The sequence below is a fragment of the Schistocerca nitens genome, chromosome 8, assembly GCF_023898315.1.
Source record: "Schistocerca nitens isolate TAMUIC-IGC-003100 chromosome 8, iqSchNite1.1, whole genome shotgun sequence".
In the NCBI taxonomy this organism is placed as follows: domain Eukaryota; kingdom Metazoa; phylum Arthropoda; class Insecta; order Orthoptera; family Acrididae; genus Schistocerca; species Schistocerca nitens.
Window position 1 is genome coordinate 297,999,927 of NC_064621.1, and position 26,625 is coordinate 298,026,551.

The 26,625-nt window shown below is 43.9% G+C and overlaps 1 protein-coding gene across 1 annotated transcript in view; it reads left to right on the forward strand.

The window, feature by feature from the left end:
* LOC126199031 (nose resistant to fluoxetine protein 6-like) overlaps positions 1–26,625 on the forward strand; it is a 323,399-nt gene that overhangs the window by 108,373 nt on the left and 188,401 nt on the right. Inside the window, exon 3 of the mRNA XM_049935732.1 lies at positions 18,465–18,680. Within this exon, the coding sequence (XP_049791689.1) occupies positions 18,465–18,680 (216 nt within the window). The remainder of the gene's footprint in view (positions 1–18,464; positions 18,681–26,625) is intronic.

A 26,625-nucleotide genomic window follows, 5' to 3' on the forward strand; every position in this document is an offset into this window, starting at 1 on the left:
GTTTTTCTCTTTTACTTTCGGCGTCAGAGTGGTGGATGATGAACAAAATGGAAAGTGTTTTTTTCTCAGCAGTAAACCTGAGATCCTGGTGTTCCGAAACAATCGACAACTGGCAACACCAAACTGCGAAACTTATATTTGATAATGGATTTTTTTTTAATTTGTGTTAATCTGTTAAATAGCGAGAGATATTAAGAAATATCTGCTAGTGCCAGTCTACTGAAATCACGAGACGCAGTCTGTGTTTTACGAGAACGTGCTGAAAAGCAACCCCCTTTGAATTCTTTATTGTGTTCTCAATATCGGTTGAGGTAGTACATGTCATGCATCTTACTCGGTCGACTTTCCCGCTTTGCTTATGCAAGTTGCAACCCTCCGCGGCTGCGGTATTTAACGTAACTATGACAGTGCCTGAGAGACCCTAAGAAAACTGGAACCTCCAATTCGAAGAGTTCGTCCACACATGGAGCTGATGGTTCAGATGGTTCAGATAGCTCTAAGCACTATGGGACTTAACATCTGAGGTCATCAGTCCCCTAGACTTAGAACTACTTAAACCTAACCAACCAAAGGAAATCCCACACATCAATGCCCGAGGCAGGATTCGAACCTGCGACCGTAGCAGCAGCGCGGTTCCGGACTGAAGCGCCTAGAACTGCTCGGTCACAGCGGCCGGCAGACACGGAGCACCCCCTCCTTTACTATGACAATGCCAGATCACACATGAGCGCTGCGACATCTGTAACAACAGGACGCTTTGGGTTCAACGTCATAGATAATAAACATAAAGAACACCTTCGAGGTCTTCACTATGATAGTGGTGAAGCTGTGAAAGCAAAGGTGAGGTTGTAGCTCCGTCAAATAAGTCAAACATTCTACAGTGACGGTAATCAATGATCTGGTCAGTCGTTGGGAGAAATGAGTTCGTTGGCAGGCTGATTATGTTGAGAAATAAATATATAGATATGAAGAATAAGGATGTAGAATGTAAATAAAGTTTGCTTTATTTAAAAAGCTTTCAGAGCTTTCACATAAAAAATTCGGAGGCATAACTTTTGAGCACGCCCTCGTACACACTAACGGCCAATAGGAAGCTTTCAGCGTGTGGGGCGAGTTAGTTTTAAGCATCACCTTGAAAAAAAAAAACCGGCTCTGACCTTGGAACTTAATGACACTGTTAAGCTCTTCTCCACCCATTCACCGTTCAACACGACATAGTTTCCCCAGCGATGGATAATATGAAGGACGCCCTAATTATAGAAGTCTTTATTCTGGATGATCCACACCGAAAATCATCTCGTCGTCATTCTAGAAATGTCTGCATGTAACTGTTTCATCCAAGGGAAGACAGAGAAGTCGGTGGGTGACATAACAGGAGAATCCGGGGTGTGGCATGATTTGATAGCCCAAATAAGCAACTGGTTTGGCTGTTTCCAATGCAGAATGAGCTTGGGTGTTGCCGTGGAGAAAAAACCACCCTTAGGACTGCTTCCCGGAGCTCTTCGTCTTGACATCTCCCCCAAACCTCGTCAGGATATTTCGGTAATATGCTCATGTGACGGTTCTTCCCCCTTACTAACATTGTATGTTAGCGCCATACCATGTTCGTCCAAAAAAAGGCTAACAACGCGATCGCACGTACTCGTCATCACCGATTTCGTCCACATTTACAGTGAGGTGACAAAATTCATGGAATAGCGATATGTACATATACAGGTGATGGTAGTATCACACACAAGGTATACTGATGAGCCAAAACATATGACCACCTGCATAATAGCATCTTTGTCCGTCTTAGCATGGGCGTACCAAGCGAGGGGCAGATATTCGCAGTCTTTCACTAGTTCACTGTTTTATTTAATAAGAAATGCTGCATGTTTTCTCGGATTGTACAAGTGCATTCTTGTATTTAAAATGTTTATTAAAAGCAGTTTTTCACTGGTTTACTGTTTTATTTAATAAGAAGTGCTGTATGTTGCCTCGAGTCTTTGTTTCCTGAGACTAGTATGACCTGCACCCCCCCCCTCCCCACCCCCCCCCCCACCCCCCAGTTCAGATCCTGGGTACGCCCTGGCGTCTTAGTGTACTGATATTGCGTATCAGGGATTGGACAGTTTGTCGTTAGAATTGTGAAGGTATATGGCATTAGATGTCTACGCACAGGTCATGTAATTCGTGTAAATAACGGGCCGCTGATTTGCGTACGCGGTGATGTCGTTCGATAGCGACCGGGATGGGTTCCATAGGGTTTACATCAGACGGATTTGGTCGCCGAGACATCGACTGGAGTTCACTACAATGCTCCTCAAACCACTGTAGTACGGTTCTGGCTCCGAGACACAGGCATTTATACTGCTGACGGATGACATCGCCATCGGGGATGACATCAAGCATGAAGGGCTGCAGGTGGTGCGCAGCTGTCAGCGTGTTTTCGATTACTGCCACAGGGCCCATGCAAGCGCAGGGGAATGTCTCCCGTAGCATAATACTGCACCCACCAGCCGGCGTTCGTGGCGCGCTGCAGATTTCGAGCGCCTTTCACCTCGACGACGGTCTTTGTGGAGACGACTATCGACCTAGTGTTGCAAAAATGTGATTCACCCGAAGAGCCGACACGTTTCCATTGATCCACGGTCGAGTCCCGATGGTCCCGTGTCAACTGCAATCGTAATTGACAACGTCGTTGGGTCGACATGTGAACACGTAGGGCTAGTCTGCTGCGGAGCTCAACGTTCAACAACGTACGATGAACGGTGTGATCCGAAACACTTGTGCATGCACCAGCATTGTGCTCTGTCGGCAGAGAAGCCACAGATCAGCAACTAGCACTTTACAGAGGAGAAAAGCCTCCAAACCCCGCGTTCTGTGAAGAGTCGTGGACGTCTAGCCGTTTAGCGCCTAGTTAAATCTTCACTATCCTTCTACCTCTATCCCTGTACGCTCACGACAGTAGCAAGCGAACAGTCGATCAGCTTCACCGTTTTCGAGATACTCGTTCACAGGCTGTGCTTAAAACATTCTGCCCTTTGTCAAAAACGCTTATCTCAATGGAGTTCCCCATCTGCAGCCCATATCTTTGCTAGGGTAATCCTCCGTCCGTGTCTGTGTCTGCTCTGCTGACATACTTTTGTTGCCGCGTCATGTACCCGTAACGCCACAAGGCGGCATCCAACGCCGCGGTGGGCAGTGGTCATAATGTTTTGGCTGATCAGTGCGTAAAAGAGCAATGCATTGGTGGACCTGTCATTTGTTCTCACGTGATTCGTGTGAAAAGGTTTCCCATGTGATTATGGCCACACGACGGGAATTAACAGAATGGTTCAAATGGCTGTGAGCACTATGGGACCTAACATCTGAGGCCATTAGTCCCCTAGACTTAGAACTACTTAAACCTAACTAACCTAAGGACATCACACACATCCACGCCCGAGGCAGGATTCGAACCTGCAACAGTAGCAGTCGCGCGGTTCCGGACTGAATCGCCTAGAGCCGCTCGACCACCGCGGCCGGCGGGAATTAACAGACTTTGAACGAGGAATGTAGTTTGAGCTAGATGCACGGAACATTCCATTTCGGAATTTCACGATACCGAGACCCACAGTGTCAAGAAAGTGCGGAGAGTACCAAATTTCAGGCATTATCCTTCACCACGGACAACGCAGTGGCCGACAGCCTTCACTTAACGACCGAGAACACCGAAGCAACACTGCACAAAGTAACCGCAGAAATTAATGTGGGATGTACGATGAACGTACCTGTTAAGACAGTGTGGCAAAATTTGACGTTAATGGGCTATGACAGCAGAAAACGGACGCGAGTGCCTTTGCTGACCTCATGACGTCGTCTGCAGCATCTCTCGTAAACATATCGGTTGGACCCTAGACAACTGGAAAACCGTGGCCTAGTGAGACGAGTCCCGATTTCAGTCGATAATAGCTGAAGGTAAGGTTCGACTGTGGCACAGACTCCACTAAACGATGGACCCATAATGGTTTGGGTTGTGGTTACGTGGAATGGACTGGGTCATCTGGTCCAACTGGACCGATCATTTACTGGAAATGGTTATGTTCGGCTACTTGGAGACCATTTGCAGCCATATATGGACTTCCTGTTCCGAAGCAACGATGGAATTTTGATGGATGACATTTCGCTACGTCGCCGGGCTACAGTTGTTCTCGACTGGTTTGAAAAAAATTCTGGATATATTCGGGCGAAGCATTTGGCCACGCAGATTGCCCGATATGAATGGATTTAATCGAGAAGTCAGTTCGTGTGCAAAATTCTGCACCGGTTCGCAATTATGGATGGCTGTAGAAGCAGGCTCAATATTCTGCAGGAGGCTCCCGACGACTTGTCGAGTCCACGCTTAGTAAAGAAGGTCCGACACAATATCAGGAGGTATCCCATGACTTTTAGCACCTCAGTGTACGGTGCGTGCAGGGCTTGGCCAGAAATGAAAGTAACAGAAGTGGGAGCTCCAGGTGGCAAATCGTTTATACAAAAATAGCGTTTTTGGTGCGGGTCGGAAGAGGCATGCCTCATTTATTTTAACGTAGTTTCCGGGCAGCGACTGGCGCAGTTGGAGAAGTACAGAACAGTAACCCGGTGGCCGTGGGGTCGAGTTCCTATGTAGAAACTATTACTTTGTTATTCAGTTTTTACTTTACGTACACTGCGTGTAAACCGAAATAATAACCAACATATTGTATTTATTTACATTTTCGTAAACGAAAGGAAAGGCATAGGAGAATTTGGGATTGCAAATAAATTTCCAGAAAGGGATTACATGGTGTACACAAGAACTCCGTGCATGAATTTACATGCTTTTATTATTTTACTGTAGGTGATTCACGTCTTGGGCTGAAATACACCGTAAAAAAAACGAAAGCAGTAATTTTCTCGGTTTCTTGCACACGTTATACCGTTTTTACAATTTCTTGTTCGTTTCGAAGTTTCTATAAACTTGGTTTACAACCATAGAAGGTTCGCTCTCATTGCAGAGTTTGGCAGAAAAACACGCGTAACGCATCATTTTGCCAAATATTTGCGAGACTAGATGGTGTCGTATAATGAATGTACTTTGATGCAGTGTTCTCGGAAAGTGATTTATTTTCCTCTCTTGATATGGTAAGAGTAGCTTTGAAGCCTTTTAATCAAATTCTATACCTGATGAGGAAACTTGACATCGTTGAGATGCACTAGCGGAGTGCATTTGCGGAGAATCACTTTAATACTGCATGATGTCATTCATTCTACATAGTTAAGTCTCGTTATATAACTGTGGATTTTTTGTCCTCCCCACAAGCCATTTAACAGATGAACTTTCTTTTCCTGTACGTAGGGCTTCCTCACATCAGTCAAAAATTTTTTGTACTAGGCTGTTGTAAGTTTGCCAGATTTTGATGAGGTAGATATTCTTTTTTTTCGCCTACTGATCCACCTTTTGAATACTCGATCCAAAAGAGCACCGGGAGCCTACTGTTCGCGTGGAATTGCCGAGGGCTGCTCGAAGATCAAAATGAAAGTTACAAAATGGTTCAAATGGCTTTAAGCACTATGGGACTTAACTGTTGAGGTCATCAGTCCCCTAGAACTTAGAACTACTTAAACCTAACTAACCTAAGGACATCACACACATCCATGCCCCAGGCAGGATTCGAACCTGCGACCGTAGCGGTCGTGCCGGCCGAAGTGGCCGTGCGGTTAAAGGCGCTGCAGCCTGGAACCGCCAGACCGCTACGGTCGCAGGTTCGAATCCTGCCTCGGGCATGGATGTTTGTGATGTCCTTAGGTTAGTTAGGTTTAACTAGTTTTAAGTTCTAGTGGACTAATGACCTCAGCAGTTGAGTCCCATAGTGCTCAGAGCCATTTTTTTTTTTTTTTTTTTTTTTTTCGTAGCGGTCGCGCGGTTCCAGACTGTAGCGCCTAGAACCGCCGGCTGAAAGTTACAGACTACAAAGTCCTGTACGATTTTATTGCAGTCCATTCTTGGAACCTTAGTTGTAGTTGTCAATGACGCTTCAAGTACAATCCTTTCTTGAAAAAAAAAATTGCTACCCCAAATTTTCTTTCCTTTTCGTTCCTTGTCTTTCATGAAAACCTTAATAAATGCAGTATACTGAGCATTATTTCCGTTTATTTGCGGTGTAAGTAAAGTAAAAAATGAAAATTTAAAAAAAAAATAGTTCCCGCAGAGGAACTCTAGAGGACGACCCTGGCTTATCGCTCTGAAAACTTTGCACTGCGCCAGCAGCTACCTGAATACAAACTTAACGTAAACTGCTGATGCCTCGGCCGACCCGCGCCAAAATGCTGTTTTTAGGGTTCCGTGGCTCAATCGGTACATGTGGAACCGTTATAGGATCACTTTGTTGTCCCTCTCTCTGTCTGTCCGTCTGTTCAAAACCTTTTTTCTGAGGAAAGGGGGAAAGTATCAGGCTGAAATTTATGTCACATACTAAGGTCTATGGCTTCTTAAAAAAAACCTAAACTCAGCTCGAACAGGCCTTGAAGGCCCAACGGTACCGACCGGCCGCCTTGTCAACCTCAGCCCACAGGCGTCACTGGATGCGGATATGGAGGGGCATGTGACCGGCACATCGGCCTCCCTGCCGTTGTCAGTTTTTGTGATCGGAGACGCTACTTCCCAATCAGGTACTCCTCAATTGTCCTCTCAAGGGCTGTGTGCACCCCGCTTGCCAACAGCGCTCGGCAGACCGGATGGTCACACATCCAAGTACTATCCCAGCCCAACAGCGCTTAACTTCGGTGATGTGACGGGAACCTGTTCTATGGCTCCTTGGCGGCATAATAAACATCAGCTTCTACGTCAGTGCAATCATAAGATTCTGCCATTTATGTCACACATTTTGACACTCGCAAACTCACTCATCAAAACCTATACTATGGTATTTCCCATGTATCAAAAATCATGAAATTCGGCTCGGGGCTAGGTTTGACTGTACAAATAAAGGAAAAAAATCCGAAAATTATGAATTTATGATTATATCACACGAATTTTTTTCTTTTTTTGTAGTTGTTATCTTACTGTTTCTCCGGTCGCCTGTTAAGATCCCTTTCTCTGAGGAATAGGTAGACGTATAAAGTTGATATTTATGTCACATGCTAACGTATATATTCATTTAGTGGTGTATAAATGTAAAGCAGTCACACTCATCAAAACATGCAGGGTACTATCCGTTGACCTGTAGTCATGCAATTTAGCGAGAATTAAGGTTTCACAGTACAACTAAAGGAAAATTTTGGAAATTGTTAATTTGCAATTATATCACAAAAAATTTTATCATTTATTTGACTGTCTGTCTGCCCCACAATCTGTTGAAACCACTTTGCACAGGAACTGTAGACGTATCAAGTTAAAATTTATATCACATACTGCGGTCTGTAGTCCATCGGTCGTGTAAGAATGTTGAGCAACCAAGTCAATCCAGTAAAAAGATATGCCTATTTGTCACATATTTTGATACTCGCAATCTCTCTTGTTAAAACCTGTAGGGTGCTTCCCCTTGTCGTAGAATAATGAAATTTGGCAAGAAGGAAGGTGTCACAATAGAAGGAAAATTAATTAATTACATAACATGAATTTTTTTTTAATTTTTCATTTCTTAGAACTTGAAATTAAAGCGTTGTCGAAAGCCTTGGAATCCGTGGGTCCGATGTCTTGCCAGTATGAATGTCGTTAATAGACAAAAATCGTCGAAATCATTGATACCCGGAATGGATGAACTGCAAATGGAAATGCCGTGTGGCTAGGGCCTCCCGTCGAGTAGACAGTTCGCCTGGTGCAAGTCTTTCGAGTTGACGCCACTTCGTCGACTTGCGTGTCGATGGGTATGAAATGATGATGATAAGTACAACACAACATCCAGTTCCTGAGTGGAGAAAATCTCCGACCCAGCCGGGAATCGAAACCGGGCCGTTAGGTATGACATTCCGTCGCGCAAACCACACAGCTACTAGGGGCGGACGTGGATGAACTGCACATATGCATATTTTATTTATTTATTTATCGTGTGGCATACATCGCTATTCTTATACACTTTATATATAATTTAATTACAAATTGAGATCCAGACACTGAACATAATTGATAGCCTCCTCTGCTGCAGATAGGAAGTCGATGAAGGTTCCCTTGCAAGCTCGAAATCTTCTAATATGTGCTGGACTGTTTGTTTTTCAGCACCGCAGTCGCAATTTAGAGTTGGCATCTTTCCCCATTCGCAGAGGGCATCAGCACTTCTTCTAGGGCCAGTGCGCATACGGTTTAAAGTTGTCCATACTTTGCGTTACTGATTGAAGCCCGGCGGCTCCTCATTTATGATGAAGCTTTGGCATGTTTTGTGGGCAGTGTTCTCGTCATTTCTTTAGCAGTGAATAGTGGTAGTCTTCTTGATTTAAGTCTTCTGCGCTCCAGGTCAGCTGTATCATTGTGTATGGGCAGCTGAGGGTTATTAATTACGTTGTTGTATCCTCTGAGGAGAGCATTTTTCCGCTGCATCTGTGGTGGTGGTATATGGCTAGGGTTGGCAGTCACACGGTAGGGGTAGATTTTATCGTGCCGCGGATGATGCACATGGTGATATGGCATCTAGCCCAACTTATTCGTTCTATGTTAATTTGGTAAATCTTGATGATAGGTCCAAGGGGTCTTGTTCGTGGGCTCTGAGAAGGGCCTTTTCTATAGTCAGACATGTTGATATGTCTCATATCAGTGATAGTCGATGTACAATTAGCCAGGAGGTCAACTATCAAGATAGAGGATTGTCTGCCTGCCTCGAAGTGACTGTTCTTTAGCACCACCCTGGGGACATGTGTTGCTTAGGGATGCTACGGACGCGAACAGTCGTTGTCCCCGTACATATACATCATTAAGTTTATACGGAACACTAATTTCGCAAGTCCTACTAGTACCTGACCAAGTTTTCTTTCTAAAACTTTGGCCACCTGGGGCTCCCGATTCCGTCATTTGCGTTTCTGGCCAAGCCCTGTGTGTATCATAAATTTGGGCGATTCGGTGATAAGTAGGCGCGCCCATCTTGTCAGTATCACCTTGCTCCATGGTGGTGAATCCACAGGTTTCCACTGCTCGATTTGGTTCTTTTTCTGAGAGTCATAGTGACACACCCAGCACTCATCCAAGGCGATTAGGCAGCCAAAGAAACCAGCGGGATTGACCTGACGCAGCGACAACATTTCTACTTCTGCCTCGATTCGGCGGACGTTTCGAATGTATGTTAGCAGCCGCGAACCTCAGCGGGCGGCGAACTTCCCCGTGTTCAAAATGCCGGGCAAGAGGTTGAAAACTGATACATGACTGATTTTTACTTTTTCCGCTACCGATCAAAAAAAAAAAAATGGCTCTGAGCACTATGGGACTTAACATCTATGGTCACCAGTCCCCTAGAACTTAGAACTACTTAAACCTAACTAACCTAAGGACATCGCACAACACCCAGTCATCACGAGGCAGAGAAAATCCCGGACCCTGCCAGGAATCGAACGCGGGAACCCGGGCGCGGGAAGCGAGGACGCTACCGCACGTGACAGCCGGTCTTCGTGCACCAGGGAATCCACTTCCCTTGCGATTTGCGCTTCTTCGACTTCGTTCTACGTCAGTCAGTCGTGTCTGACCACACTGGAAGCGTCTGCCCCAACTAATGACTGCGTAATATGACGGTGCATTGCTGCTGAATAAATCTATTGACTCATCACGGATTTTTTGTAGCGTTGCTGCCCGTCAAATATCACGAAAGTTGTCTTATAGCCTGACATCATAACATGATAGTGAACTGGTTTTATTTTCGTTATTCCCCATATAAGTAAACCACCAGGCATATTTTTAACAGTTCACAGAGAAGAACACAGTCGCTGGACAGTTTCCGTTTCGTAGGTCTTAAGACGTAGGTAACTGCGTACGAAATATAGCTAACATATCAAAATTGTTTTTAACGGTGGGAGAAGAGCGACACCTCTTTCCAGTCCCGAGTAAATAAATGATATATTTTGAGGTTTGGCCGCGACGAGCTGCGATGCGCAACACTGGATTTTATGGCCGCGTGCTATACCGACCGATTCGTGGCTTGTGTTTCTCTCCCGTATGCTGTTTATGAAGTCAGTTATAATCACATTTTGAGTTAATATTGCATTAAGAGTTATTTTCATTTCATTTCACTAGATGCAAAGACAGAGTTAGCTACACACTGTAAGCGTAAATCTTTCTTGTCTACACTAACAGTTTCACTCACGAAACATTCAACAACTACTTCCGTTCACATATTGTCGAAAAAATAGCGTATGTTCCAGCGAGCAATGAAACAGAAATGGGATTTTGCTGTTGATGCATCTAAAGTATTTTGTTTTCTGGATGTTTTATGCTAAGTTATTTTCTTACCTATTTTATGGTTACGTATTTGGGTTTTCTTGATGCATGCATTGTATATGAGGTAGGACGCCATTTTGCATATTTTTGTATCAGTTATTACAATTACTTATGCTATCTTTAAAAAATTGCACTACCTTTTTTCTGGACTAACGACGTTGATTCTGTGCAGTTACAACGTTCTGCTGCGAAACACTCTGGTTATAGGAATCCGTTGCCCTTGGCATTGGCAATGACAAGAATCCAGAGTAATGGGTGACAGGATATTTTCTTCGTCTCTATAAGGGCATAAAACTCTATTACATGGTAGAAAACTATTCTCTGTAACAAGGAATTTCTCGTATACAGCAGTGAAATATTTGCGGATGGTCACATTTTGCAAAAGTGTCACAGTCTTTTGAAAATCTCTCACAAAATCAGCAATATTTAAGCTTACCTTCAAATAACACCATTACCACATAAAGCCCTATAAGAGACGGCCAACTATGTTGAAAATGAACAGTAGTGGGCATAATGGCTGGATTTGTCGCTTATCAACAAGTCATGCTTCTTTGATTAGCGACCAATCCAGCCTTTATGCAGTACTACTGGCTGTAAGTGACTTACAAGTTCGTGGCGCCCTCTATCGGTAATTCTGGAATTCAATATGGTATTGGCCCACCCTCAGCCTTGATGACATCTTCCACTCTCGCAGGCTGGAACGTTTCTTCCGGAATGGCAGCTCATTCTTCACGGATGCTGCACTGAGGAGAGGTATCGATGTCGGTCGGTGAGGCCTGGCACGAAGTCGGCGTTCCAAAACATCCCAATGGTGTTCTATAGGATTCAGGTCAGGACCCTGTGCAGGCCAGTCCATTACAGAAATATTATTGTCGGTTAACCACTCCGCCACAGGCTGTGCATTATGAACAGGTGCACGATCGTGTTGAAAGATGCATTCGCCATCCCCGAATTGCTCTTCAACATTGGGAAGCAAAAAGGTGCTTAAACATCAATGTAGGCCTATGCTGTGATAGTGCCACGCAAAACAACAAGGGGTGCGAGCCTCCTCCATGAAAAACACGACCACACCGTAACACAACCACCTCCGAATTTTGCTGTTGGCACTACACACACTGGAAGATGACGTTCATCGGGCATTCGCCATACCCATGCCCTGCCATCGGATCGCCACTTTGTGTACCGCGATTCGTCACTCCTCAAAACGTTTTGCCACTGTTCAATCGTCCAATGTTTACACTCCTTACACCAAGCGGGGCGTCGTTTGCATTTAATGACGTGATGTGTGGCTTATGAGCAGACGCTCGACCGTGAAATCCAAGTTTTCTGACCTCCCCCTAACTGTCAGTGTACTTGCAGTGGATCCTGATGCAGTTTGGAATTCCTGTGTGATGATCTGGATAGATGTCAGCCTATAACACACCTTCAACTGTCGGCGGTCTCTGTCAGTCAACAGACGAGGTCGGCCTGTCGCTTCTTTGCTGTACGTGCACCTTCACGTTTCCACTTCACTATGACGTCGGAAACAGTGGACCCAGGGATGTTTAGAAGTGTGGAAATCTCGCGAACAGACGTATGACACAAGTGACTCCCAATCACCTAGCCACGTTCGAAGTCCGTGAGTTCCGCGGAGCGCTCCATTCTGCTCTCTCACGATGTCTAATGATTACTGAGGTCGCTGATATGGAGTACCTGGCAGTAGGTGGCAGCACAATGCACCTAATATGAAAAACGTAAGTTTTTTGGTGTATCCGGATACTTTTGAACACATAGTGTATCAGCGATAGTGAAGTTCAAGACGAGACTGGCAGCTTGAGGTGCCACATGCGGTTATAAAGCCCCGGCGGCGTAGGAATATTCTCGCCGTCGATGTCTTCGCTGGAGTTGCACCACGTGATTGGTGCGACACCGTCGTACACCCAGAATGACAGAAAAGAAGCCCAACATCAAAAAATAATTAACGTGAAGTAATAAAATTTCGAGAATACGGTTCTTCAAATGGCTCTGAGCACTATGGGACTTAATATCTAAGGTCATCAGTCCCCTAGACTTAGAACTACTTAAACCTAACTAACCTAAGGACATTCACACACATCCATGCCCGAGGCAGGATTCGAACCTGCGACCGTAGCAGTCGCGGTTCCGGACTGAAGTTCCTAGAACCGCTCGCACGGTTCTCTAGGTAATGTATTCAAGAGATTAAGGTTCCAAGATCTCAAGTTAATGGAGGCGAGTGAGAAGGCTTTGCAAACGTGAAATGCTGGTACAATAATAACCAGTGTAAACACCAGGATGTTGAAAACAAGCACGCAAACGTGCATGCATTGTGTCAGTTTGTGGGATGACGTTCCATGCTATGCCTGTTGCACAGTTAATGCTGTTTGTAGATGACACTTGAGTTATAATCCGACGTCATCCGACGATGTACCATATGTTCTCGACTGGAGACAGATTTTGTGATTAAAAAGGCCAAGGCAACATGTCGACACTCCGTAGAGCAAGTTGGCGAGCATTATCCTGTTGAAAAACACCCCCTGGAATGCTGTTCACGAGCCCGAAGCATAAGACTGACGTACAAATCAGCAGTCAGGGTGCTCGGTATAATTACTAGAGTTCTCCTACTGTCATACGAAATCACACGGTAGATGTAGGTCCAGTATGTCTTGCACATAGGCAGGTTGGTTGCAGGTCCTCAAGTGGCCTCTTTCTAACAAACACACAGACACGACCGCACCGAGGCAGAACAACCTTTCATCAGAAAACACATCAGACCTCCACCCTGCCCTCGAATGAGCTCTCGCTTGACACCACTGAAGTCGCAGATAGCGGTGGTTTGGGGTCAGTGGAACGTACGCTACGGGACTTCTGGCTCGGATCTGTCCTTGAAGTAACCGATTTGTGACAGTTCGTTAGTCACTGTGATGTCAACTTCTGCTCAAATTGCTGCCGTAGATGCAGTACGATAGGCCAGAGCCATACGCCGAGCGCTAAGGTCTTCCCTCTCAATAGTGGCACGTGGACGTCCGGAGCCCGACCGTACACTGTCGTGATCACCACTGCTATCAGTCACGTACAGTGGCTACATTCCTGCCAAGTGTAGCCCTAATACACGACCTCGTTCAAACTTAATGAGGTGTCGATAATGCCGTCTTTGTCGCCTCAGAGGCATTTTTGACCAACACCATCCCAACCACATCCAACCTCTAAGGTGACTAGAACTCAAGATCGTTACAGTGTGTATTTACAGCAAACCTAATTTGCTTGCTCATATTTGTGCTACTAGCGCCACTCTTATGCGACTGGCGCGAAATCTGGATAGACGGCATCTTTGACATGTAGAAATACGACTACGAACTTACCTTTATGTCTCACAACTCCGTCCCGGTGTTGCGATTCTTTTTTCCGTCAGTGTATTCGACGTGGGTACTCCGGCAGAACGTTGCTACGTTATCAAACATGCATGAGCCGCGCCTGCGTTGTCCAACTGGGCGACACTATGGCACTGCGCGTCTTCGTAATAACCTCTAACAGTTTTGTATCAACGTTAATAATTGCAGTATCCGTAGCATGGTGCAACCATAAATACGTCGGTCCAAAATGGATACAAAACTGCGGCTGACGAACACATACTTCAACTAACCTTTTCTCCCATCGTAATCTCGCATTGTGAGTGCCGCCTGTTGGTTGATTTTTAGAAGATAGAACATTCGTTATTGACTCTAAAGATTTAATTTTATTGCATTTTCGGCCTAAAGGTCGTTATCAAGTGGTATACAGCGAAATACTGCACTTCAGCACGTGTCAATCGGTAACAATCCTCTGACAGATGGGTACACATGCCATCGTCGTATCTGAGCCTTTTAACGACGTTGACAACCTTAACACAGCATGTTGCGTTATACCACTTCATAATGGCCTTAAGGTTGAAATTACGACAGCGAAAATTAAATCATTTCTACAGTCAATGGCGAATATGACGTCTTTTAAAAAGCGAATCTTAGTTGACCGTTACGCATGTCTGCCGCTTTCACTTAAGTCATTAGGGTACTGCATACTGCGGAACGCGAAGCTGGGTACGGCTCAGTAGCTGTTTTTCACGAAGATATGAACCATCTTTTTCTTCAAGTATTAATAAAATGATTCTTGTCCACTTTGCCACCCTTTTCCCATCACTCAGCAACAATTCGGAATTAACGTTTATCCTCACTTATGTTTGAAATTAATACTTCAACGCCGCGCGGAGTGGCCGAGCGGTTATAGGCGCCATGTCAGGAATCGCGCGGCCCCTCCCGTCGGAGGTTCGAGTCCTCCCTCGGTCATGGCTGTGTGTGTTGTCCTTAGCGTAAGTTAATCTAAGTTACTTTAAGTAGTGTAAGTCTAGGAACCGATGACCTCAGCAGTTTGGTGCCTTAGGAATTCACGCACATTTGAAAATTTAATACTTTACGTGGGAATTAAAAAAGAAAAGAAAAAAACACAAATAATTGGACTGTTAGAAAATAGTTGGTTTTCCTACATTATGCAATACAGTTAAGGGATCACTGTCCCGAAATCACATAATTGTCTCCCATTACGACGCTTAAGTTTGAAATTTAGTTCGAAGGCGCCTACAACTTTCATCTGTAATGGTGCAAAAGCGTGGTGTCCTTCGACGTCACCCTCTGGTCCGGCGACGCTTCAAATAGGAATGTGTCAAAACGAGCGAAATAGATGCCAGAGCTCGGAAGATCACGAGAGGTGTAAGGTAGGTTAATGATCTCAAATTACAAAATTTGTGACCTACTAATACCAAATAGTGTCGTTTTCTATCTACATAAATGATCTTTTGGATAGGGTGGATAGCAATGTGCGGCTGTTTGCTGACGATGCTGGGTGTACGGGAAGGTGTCGTCGTTGAGTGACTGTAGGAGGATACAAGATGACTTGGACAGGATTTGTGATTGGTGTAAAGAATGGCAGCTAACTCTAAATATAGTTAAATGTCAATTAATGCAGATGAATAGGAAAAAGAATCCTGTAATGTTTGAATACTCCATTAGTAGTGTAGCGTCGATTAAATATTTGGGCATAACATTGCAGAGCAATATGAAGTGGGACAAGCATGTAATGGCAATTGTGGGGAAGGCGGATAGTCGTCTTCGATTCATTGGTAGAATTTTGGGAAGATGTGCTTCATCTCTAAAGGAGACCGCTTATAAAACACTAATACGACCTATTCGTTTGGGACCCCTGTCAGGTCGGATTGAGGGAGGACATAGCAATTCAGAGGCGTGCTGCTAGATTTGTTACTGGTAGGTTTGATCATCACGCGAGTGTTACGGAAATGCTTCAGGAACTCGGATGGGAGCCTCTGGAGGAAAGGAGGCGTTCTTTTCGTGAATCGCTACTAAGGAAATTTAGAGAACCAGCATTTGAGGCTGACTGCAGTACAATTTTACTGCCGCCAACTTACATTTCGCGGAAAGACCACAAAGATAAGATAAGAGAGATTAGGGCTCGTACAGAGGCATATAGGCAGTCATTTTTCCCTCGTTCTGTTTGGGAGTGGAACAGGGAGAGAAGATGCTAGTTGTGGCACGAGGTACCCTCCGCCACGCACCGTATGGTGGATTGCGGAGTATGTATGTAGATGTAGATCAGTAGCGTGTGCCTTCTGGATTCCGGATGAACAGATATCTATGCGCCAGACTGCCAAATGGTAGTAAACAGACCTTTTTAGTTATTATTATTTTTTGTTTTAATGTAGTTATTTTATGCATATTATACCCCCTTAAATAGCATAATGCTTAGTTATTACTAACAAATTTGAAATTATATTAAAATATTATGTGCTTTATTCATACCAATTCGTGTGCAAGATTCGGTCTAATCTTTTACATAGATTACAGACTAAAAGAAAATAGCAAATATATAAATGTTACAATAGCACCATATTTCACCACAACTCTGCCCAACAACAGTGTGTACGCGTGAGACGGCCATCTTTGAAATCACGCAGTTTTCTTGTCGGTTGCCGAGGAAATGATTTCAGACACACCGCCACTCAGAATCGACACGTAAAGATTTATGGAGTGGCATAAACGGCGTCATGAATCTCCCCTGCCGCTGGGGCGCTGATTCCCACACATTTTGAGGTCGAAAACGACAGTTCGACGTGTGATGAGCAACAGGACAACATTCTTGACCATTTTTGATACTGCTGACACCTCCGGACGATTCAGCTCTTGTCTGTGGACATCGTTTGCCAGCGACACCAGTGAACGTGATCGCGACGGTTTTAAGTGCAATGCGACCGCAATTTTTGCTCAGGTGTGCAGGGTGGAACCGCTAGGGACCGTTTAAAACCATTAGACGAAATATGGATGTTATCCGAAGCAGCTAAACGTGCTTATGCTTTGTCAGCCTTTCTCTTTCAAGCCTTATGTGGCATGATAACAGAGGGGTGTGGCATTGACATAAAACGGCAAAGTGCCCGCTAAAGACCCCTCCCCCCCCCCCCACCCCCACATTTCGGCAACACCTTCAGTGCAACCCAGCTGCCTTGGTTTAGCACTCTGAAACGTACCTGAACAGAGACAACCTGTGATGAAGTACTACAGGCAACCCTTTCAACACGCTCACGATTCCGCGTGACATACAGTGCTAGCAGGCGCGCGAGCAACAGTGCAGCCTGCCTGCTGGCGCCTCGGACAAAGATCACAGGTTCTGTCTGTTCAGTTACATGTTTAAATTTCTTAGTATAGTTGGGCTGGTTTCACCGACGGTGTTTCCTAACTGGTTAGTCTTAGCGAGATACTTTACCGCTTTATGTCAGTGTCACATGCCTCTGCTATCATGCCACATAAGGCGTGAACAGGAAAGCTTTGCTGCTTCGGATCGTGTTCAAATTTCGTCGAACGGTTTTGAATGTCCCTAGTGGTTTCACCCAGTACATCAGAGCAAAAACTGCAGCCACACCGCACTCCAAAGGGATGGGATCACGTTCAGTGAGGTTGCAGGTTAGAGTAGGACTACATCATCCGGGGATGTCAGCAGTGTGAAAGGTTGTGAAGCACGTCGTCCTGTTGCTCATCACACTGCGAACTGTCGCTTTCGACCGCGAATTGTGTGAAAATGAAAGCCCCAAGGGAAGGGGTGGTTTCATTCACAGCTCCCGCGACCTTTCGTATGGATTTTAAGTAGCAGCTTGTCTGAAAAGCTTTCCTCAGCCACCCACAAGAAAACCGCGTGATTTCAACGCTGGGAGTCACGTTTCTGACCTCCTCGCACAGGCGTCAAAAGAAAGGGATAAGAAGGGTCTGATGACCTTCCTATCGTGTGAAAATTTGCTGAAATTTGGTGCCTTTGTGACATCATTAACCCACCTTGAACCTCGAGAGAATTTCTGAGCTCTTCTTTTTTTTTTTCATATGTCGATACGTTGCTGTTTGAAGCGTCCCCGAGCCCGAGCGTGACGTCACAGGACGCCATGCTTTTGTACCATTACAGAGCAAGGTTGTAGGCACCTTTGAGCCAAAGTTGAAACTTATGCGTCGATATTGGAGACAATAGATTTCGAAAAAGGTGATCGTTAATTCTGCTGTGTTTTTTAGTTTCATAGTCATGACCTTTAACTCTACAATTAATCTATATGGTTTCATAAAGGATACAGAGGCCTATCCACCAACATATAATGCTGCCTGTGTCAAATTTCAATTTTTTTACAGTCGTTCTTGCATGATTCCCTCGTCGTTATCCCTTTAATAATATTTATTCCTTATTTGTAAGTTTAAATTGTTATGTCAATAAATTACATCTCTGACAGGAGCAAGTAAGTCAGTTTTCACGTTTCCTTCACGCTTACAAGGCTTCCCTGCCCTCCAACTATTTTATGTTGCATCCCACATCATTAGTCCACCTGCTGACGACTTATTTTGTGATTGTTTCGTGATTGCTCAAAATAAGTTCTCTAATGTCGTATTTTTTCTCATATTCAACTTGTATTTAGCACTTTTGTCGTTATTAGCAGATCGAAACTGTATAGAAATTCAACAGCAGAGTAACAAATAATTATTTGTGTTCGCAGATGAAGTGAGCCCAGAAACGCTTTTGGCCGTCGCAGATGAAGAAAGAGAAGAGTCAAACGAAGATAATGTGCAATCTAGAACGCTGAAGGGCAGCATATTCGAACATTTACCAGTGTTCTCGCTGGCCAATTCCAAAATCAACAACAGCCTCTGTGTAAGGCACAGTCGCATCTTCCTCCACGAGCTAAAGAAATACAGACTATGGGCATTACAAAGTAAGTATGTCAATAGTTTCCCTGCATCGGTAATTTATGAGCTAACAGTGACATGTACAGTTATAAGTGTGTCAGAATGTAAATGAAGGAATATCGTGGTGAAAAGTGGCAATCACAACATTCAACAGCTAACTCACGGCTACACTGGATCAATGATGACAGGCTCGTCCAGCGTATTCTGTAGAACAAAAACTTCTGACACGCAGGCGTGAGAAGAGACCCACACGGAGTTCGCCTGCCAGTTAAGTCCATCGCTGGTCTAGTACATTGTCCAGCCTAAGTGTGGTTTTCCGGCGATAGCTTAGCTGATTTTTTATCTTCACTTTCTGAAACACATGAACTGCTAAATATGACTATAATTTTGAAAGGCGGGTGGTATACATGGCATTCTTTCCATAATAAAGAGTGTTTCAAAAGATTCCTTCGATTTCAGAAGACTGTATCGTCTCCATGAATTTAGATAGGAACTAGGGATAGTTTTTAACTTACGCATAAGACTACAAAGCTCTGTTTTATTTTCAAAAGAACCATCCTAATTTACACGAGTATAAATCTTACGTACACACACATACAACCTGGGGTACTTTTTACAGCTCTGCTCAGGATCAAAGTTTTGGTTTGTCTTTAATAAATGTGCAATGTGTCCTCCGCCGGAAGTACAACAAACATTCACATAATAGTCAAACTCCCCTACAGCTTCTGCGAGAATGTCAGAAGTTACTGTATTCATCCCTCTTGCTAAGCGGCGTCGCAGTCTACTCAAAAGTCTATATACAGTTTCAAATATTGAAATTTATTCCTGAAATTCACCTTAATGGGTACACATGTACAACTTAAAGCGACATACGAAAATTTGCGCCTAATCAGGACTCTAACACGAATTTCCCGCTTGTCGAAAATGGTCGCCCTACAACTTACGCTACCCGAGCACGCTCCCTGCACCGACCCAAATTTCCATATGTCATGCCTATCTATTTCTTCTCATAGATTATTAACTCATTTAGCCACTCTCGCACATCTCGTAATTCCCGTGCAGACTTCAGAAATTTGAAACTGTAACTAGTCATCAAATATCGCTAGTATATGACTTCTCTTGCAATTGATTCTATTACCTGTATTGTCTGCATGGGAATCACGAGGTGTGCGAGTGTGGGTAAGTGAATAAATAATCTGTGAGAAGAAATAGATAAATGTGTGACATATGTAATTTTGGGTCTAGGGTAGCGTAAGTCGTAAGATCACTGCTCATGATAAGCATGAAACTCAGGTTCGAGTCCTGGTCAGCAGAAGTTTACATATGTCGCTTTCAGAATTACACGTATGCTTGTTAAAGTTAAGTTGGATTTCATAAATAAATTTCACTCAAAAATTGTTGGACGGAGAGACGTGTAGGCAACGTTTTCCGCAAACCTCAGCAAAAAAAGGAAGAAAGAAAGTCACATACTGCGAGGTCAGGCGATCTTGGAGGCGAGATCCGTACGCTCCCCACGGCCGTTTCGTCGTTGCTCCAGTAGTCTTCATTAAACTCCCGGAGGCCGGTTGTAATGGAATTGCGCCTATTGAAACTGAGAATGCAAAACAGTTTTGGTTACTGAGTTAGCTCAGTTGTACAACTACTCTGAGCAGACAGCGCCTACTTACGTTATGACGGCCAGATTAACGATACTTGCCTAAACATAACCATGTGTGGAAAATTAATGATGCATTCCACTTTCGAACTTTCGCTGACAAACAATACTCGTGTATCCAGAATGAGATTTTCACTCTGCAGCGGAGTGTGCGCTGATATGAAACTTCCTGGCAGATTAAAACTGTGTGCCCGACCGAGACTCGAACTCGGGACCTTTGCCTTTCGCGGGCAAGTGCTCTACCAACTGAGCTACCGAAGCACGACTCACGGCCGGTACTCACAGCTTTACTTCTGCCAGTACCCCGTCTCCTACCTTCCAAACTTTACAGAAGCTCTCCTGCGAGAGCCATCGTGGTACATATTTTATTAGAATAATCCATTGAAGACAATATCAACCAGGGCAAACAAACTTCACTTTCGTGCAGTGGTAACACCGGTTCCCGTCAGATCACCGAAGTTAAGCGCTGTCGGGAATGGCTAGCACTTGAATGGGTGACCATCCGTCCTGCCGAGCGCTGTTGGCAAGCGGAGTGCACTCAGCCCTTGTGAGGTCAATTGAGGAGCTACTTGACTGGGAAGTAGCGGCTCCGGTCACAAAAACTGACAACGGCAAGGAGAGCAGTGTGCTGATGACATGCTCCTCCATACCCGCATCTAGTGACGCCTGTGGGCCAAGGGTGACTCGGTGGTCGGTCGGTATCGTTGGACCTTCGGGGCCCATTACACAGCCCACATTTTGTCACAAAACTGTAGGATATCGCGCTCAACCATCGGTAAAGAATGTTCACTCTTCCTTTAATTAAGGTTTGAAACGTCCAAACATTAGATTGACCTCGATACTTGTTTAACATTAACTCATTCGATCATTTATATTACGCGACAAAGTATGTGTCCGTGCTGAACGTATTCCTCATTCCAATAGAAGGAACCTGTGAACTGTGTGACCCACTATTCTGGAAAAGCATTCGGTCGACTACTTTAGACGACACGTTGTCGAGCAATTGGACTATAAAGAGATTGAACTGGGCGCTACCTGTCCATGACTGTTGAATCTCAGAGGTTATGAGCAATAACACTCAATTCAATGTGACACCTGGGGCTAAAAGATTAAAAATAGTGGACCGCGTCACGTAATAGGCGCTCTAGCCTGATCCAGTCGCATCAGTCCATCTTTTTCTTGATTATTCGTCTATTTCTAATGAACTCAGTGTTGACGAGAGATTAATACTCGGCCTTCAACGAAGAGGTTAGGATTTTTTAAATGTTCAAAATGTTCAAATGCGTGTGAAATCTTATGGGACTTAACTACTAAGGTCATCAGTCCCTAAGCTTACACACTACTTCACCTACATTATCCTAAGGACAAACACACACCCATGCCCGAGGGAGGACTCGAACCTCCGCCGGGACCAGCCGCACAGTCCATGACTGCAGCGCACTAGACCGCTCTGCTAATCCCGCGCGGCAATTTTTTAAAATGATTGCGTTTGCAGACACTAATATGATAGTCACAAGTTGTGCCTGTGATTTTGAACTTGCTGTTCAGTTCTCCATGAGCAATACTGCACCAAGGCTCAGTAGTGAGTGTGCAAATATGAGAAAAAACAGAGAGGTTTTTGATGAGTTTCCAGATAAAACCTGTGCACTGGGCGTCTTCTTAAAGAATTCTGGTTTAAATCCAGTTTTCCAAACTGGTCTGATATTCGGCGAATTCCATGTCACGTGCCTTATCTGCAGACATATCCAGTTCATTTATACGAACAACGCTAAGGACGTACACTGTGTATTGTAAACTGCAAGTACTAATTATTCTTCGTCGTCTGACTTTGATGAGAGGTGCATAAGTCTCTGGAGCGTTTTGTGCTCAAATGTCTCCAGTATAGTGATGCTGCTGCCCCTATCATCGGTCTGCTGCAGAATTCTTGAACATATTCTCAGTTAGAATATAATTAATTTCCTTCATACAGAAGTGCTTTTGTTGACAGATCAGCACGGATTAGAAAGCATCACTCTTGTGAAAGTCACCTTGCTCTTCTCTCACATGAGAGCCTGCGAACAATGGATGAAGAGCAATTGGGAGTTTCCACATTACTACATTTCCTGAAAGAGTTTGACACGGTGTCCCACTGAAATCTGATAATGGAGGTACGAGCATACGGAATAGGGTCCCAGATATGTGAGAGGCTTGAAGATTTCTTAAGTAATAGCACCCAGAACTTCGTCCTCGACGGCGAGTGTTCATCAGAGACAAGGATATCGTCAGGAGTGCCCCAAGGAACTGTGGTAGGACATCTGTTAATGTCTAGGCACATAAATGATCTGACGGACAGGGTCAGCAGCAATCTGATTCTGTTTGATGATGATTCTGTGATGTACGGGAAGGTGTTGTCGTTGAGTGACTTTAGGAGGATACAAGATGACGTAGACAAAATTCCTGATTTTGTGTGATGAATGGCTGTCAACTGCCTCGCCACAGACATAACACTGGTTCCCGTTAGATCAAGGAAGTTAAGGTCCTACGGTGTTTACTAGCACTTAGATGGGTGGCCATCTGAATCTGCCCAGCGCTATTGGCAAGCGTGATACACTTAGTTCCTGTGACCCAACTGAGGATCTACTTGATTCACAAGTAGCAGCTCAGATTGTGAAATCGGACAACGGCCGGTAGAGCGTCCATACCTACATAGAGTGACGCCTATTTGATGAGGATGACACGGCAGTCGGTCGGTAGCGCTGGGCCTTCCGAGGATTGTTCAGATGGAGTGTGAGATGAATGGCTGCTGGCTCTAAATGTAGAAAAGTGCAAGTAATGCAGATGATTAGGATAAAAATCCCGTAATGCTCGAAACAGCATTAAAAGTGTACTTATTCACACAGTCACGGCGATTAAATGTCTAGGCGTAACGTCGCAAACTGATACGAAATGAAACGAGAACGTGAGGGCGGTAGCAGGGAAGGTCGACGTCGGTTTATTGGGAGAATTTTATGTAAACGTGGTTCATCTGTAAAGGTAACCGCGTATAGAATACTGGTACGACCCATTCTTGAGTAGTGCTCAAGTGTTTGGGATCCCCATCTGGTTGGATTATAGGAAGACATCGAAGCAATTCAGAGGCGGGCTGTTAGATTTGTTACCGGTAGATTCAATCATCACACGAGTATTACGGATATGATTCCTGAACCCAAGAGGGAATTTCTGTAGGGTTCAGTTGTTTGGGGGAAGAGACCAAACTGCGAGGTCATCGGTCTCATCGGATTAGGGAATGACGGGGAAGGAAGTCGGCCGTGCCCTTTCAAAGGAACCATCCCAGCATTTGCCTGGAGCGATTTAGGGAAATCATGGAAAACCTAAATCAGGATGGCCGGACGTGGGATTGAACCGTCATCCTGCCGAATGCGAGTCCAGTGTGCTAACCGCTGCGCCACCTCCCCCGGTACCATTTGGTCTTGCTACTCTTGCATTTGTCGTGTTTGCAATGGCCAAGTGAAAACTATTCGTTACAAACAAAATTCTGCAAAACGTGTGTAGTATTTGCGTATGCGTCTCAGTAACTCATGAGAATTAAAAAGAAAAAAGATCTGTCAAAGTAAAACGTAAATAAAGTAAATATACGAGCGAGATATCGTGATACGAAAATATTACATCTAAACATAAAATTATGTGTTAAATCGCCAACGAAATTTCGCATCAACATCGTTTGGTTACAGATGACAAGCTACCAGTATATAATAATAAGCGAACAATGTAAAATTAAGATATAGACAAAAACAAATAAAAACCGTTCTTTAGGCCTAATTTTCGTAGGTTAGTTGTCACTTACAATAAGTTCACATTTCATAGATTTGAATAAGAAAACCAGTGATGATGAGGACGCAGAGGTGCTGAAAGATGTCTGAGTCACATGAAAAAACAGTCTTCTACATAACAGGCGGACCTTATTTTTAGTAAATGATTAAATGCTGTTAGATATCAACACAAATAAAGCCATAAAAAATATTTCTCAACTTGAGGGAAGAGGAAACTGTAACAAACTTGACATTTGATCATGTTAATGGACTGATACATTATTTTCGTATCTGTGTTTCTTAATACTGACTGGCGCAATAAAAGTTAAACCAGTGTGTTTTGCAAGCTTCATTTTTTGCCTTTTTGGGTTAACCCAGCACCAGCATTCGACGAGATGAATGTGAGAAATCTCTCAAAGCAGCTCTTAAATTGGCCTCTAGAATCGATTGTTAACAGTCTGGGCCTGAAAAAACATAGTCCACATATCCCTAATTTCACACATTCCAATGAAAATATATGGTTCCAGAGACTTTTTTAAGTCTCAAACATCTATGATATATATATATATATATATATATATATATATATATATATATATATATATATATATATATATATATACACTGAAGCGACGAATGAAAATTTGTAGCAAGGCCGGGATACGAACTCTGGTCTCCTGCTCACTAGGCAGATGCACTAGCCAGTACGTCACCCTGGCGCAGTGGCATTGCACAACTGCATGGTCTATCCTTGCATGCCTCCCTCCTCAATCCAAATTCCCATTCACACTTCAGCCCACTTGGTATTTCCCACAAACTCGAACAGGATCACAGAGGCTCTTCAGCTGTATTGGAATAGCACCTCAGCATCGAACAAAACGAGGGGTCCTTGGTACAAATTTTCATTCCTCACTTCATTTTGCATATATGCATCATCGATGTTTCAGACTTGAAAATGTCTCTGGAACCATAGGGTTTCATTAAATTAAAGCACCTATGCCTGAATTTCAGGCAGGAACTCCAGCTTCATTTGATGCTAAAATTCTGTTCAAATATACTTGGAGAGCCTCTGCAATGTTGTTCGAGTTTAGGGGGAACACCAAGTAGGCTGAGGAGTGAATGGGAATTTGGACTGAGAAAGGAGGCGTGGTAAAGCAGTCCAGGCAGCTATGCAAAACCGCTGTGCCGGAGTTAGCAAGTACTTGAAGCAACTGCCTAGTGAGCAGGAACTCAGGTTTCAATCCCAGGCTTGGTATAAATTTTCATTAGACTGCATGTTGCACTGTGTTCCACTGCATAAATTTTGGCAAGGGTCCAACTCCTAAATACGCCATCTTTTCAGTCTTGGAGTTTCACACTTTTTTTATTCTCTTGCAGTGCTTAAAACGTTATTTCGTCTTTTTCATCAATTCATTCTATTCTCTTCAAAAAATATACACGAACGTACCTACAATATAGCATGGCGGTGTCGCCCAGAGTCTCCTACAATCACTCTGCCATTAACGCACTCTCTGCCTTACTAGACGAGTCCTCTTTCACCACAGACAAATGCCATGGGGGTACTTGGGTGTGTTTTCGTCCATTGCTATACACCTATTGTACCTGCACCATGGATCCCGATAACACGTTTGTGTTGATTGCTGTGAACATCCTGAACTGCAATTTAACTTCTTAACTCTTGGCGTTTTGTGACACAAATTCATTAAAATACGCCTAAAACAGTCGCAACAAAAAGTTCACTACACGAACATAAGTAAACTGAAGTAAACTACCTGTACTGAACGAAAGAATGATGATGAAAAATTTCTGCTCGCAGTACAGTCGATAAGTTGTTCAACAATATTACACAAACGAGTTGCTATGGAAATATCGGCGCCAAAATTAAATAAAAAGACAATTAGGCAAGGCCTTGTGTTTGACAGTAGTGTGACAGCGAGGCATTTAAAAAACACTCGCAGCGTCTGCTTTAAAAAGGCATTTAAAACGAAAATTATAAAGTATATATTTTTAGAATCAGGAAAAATCACAGAATAAATTTATTAAATAAAAAACAAAATATCCATTTTTTGAGCCCTCATGGTATCCAGGTCCCCTTAAACTTGCTTTTCTTTCTTACTGAGTTTGAAATCTCCCCAGTTATTGTCCACAATAAGCAAAGTCTTGTATGAAAAATTTGAGAGGAGCGAAGAATACAACACACTTTCTAGTATACTTACCTTTTCGTGTAGAGTTGGCTCCAGTTCTTCCCTTCTACGGGTCTGATTCTTGAAGCTGGAATTCTCACATTTTAGGTCCTCGTGGTTGAATTCATCTAAATAAATTTTAAGATTAGTGTTGCAGAATTTTTGTTGTTAGGTTAATATATTTTGTCACATTTTAGTATATCATACAGTCTTTTGAATTTTCATATGAACAAAGCCGAAATTACATTGTTCGCCCAAAATACAAAAATACGTCCGAACAAATCAGGGGCATGCTTACTACTACTTCGCTCTGCGATAATAACCATAATCCAAAGGGATTACAATT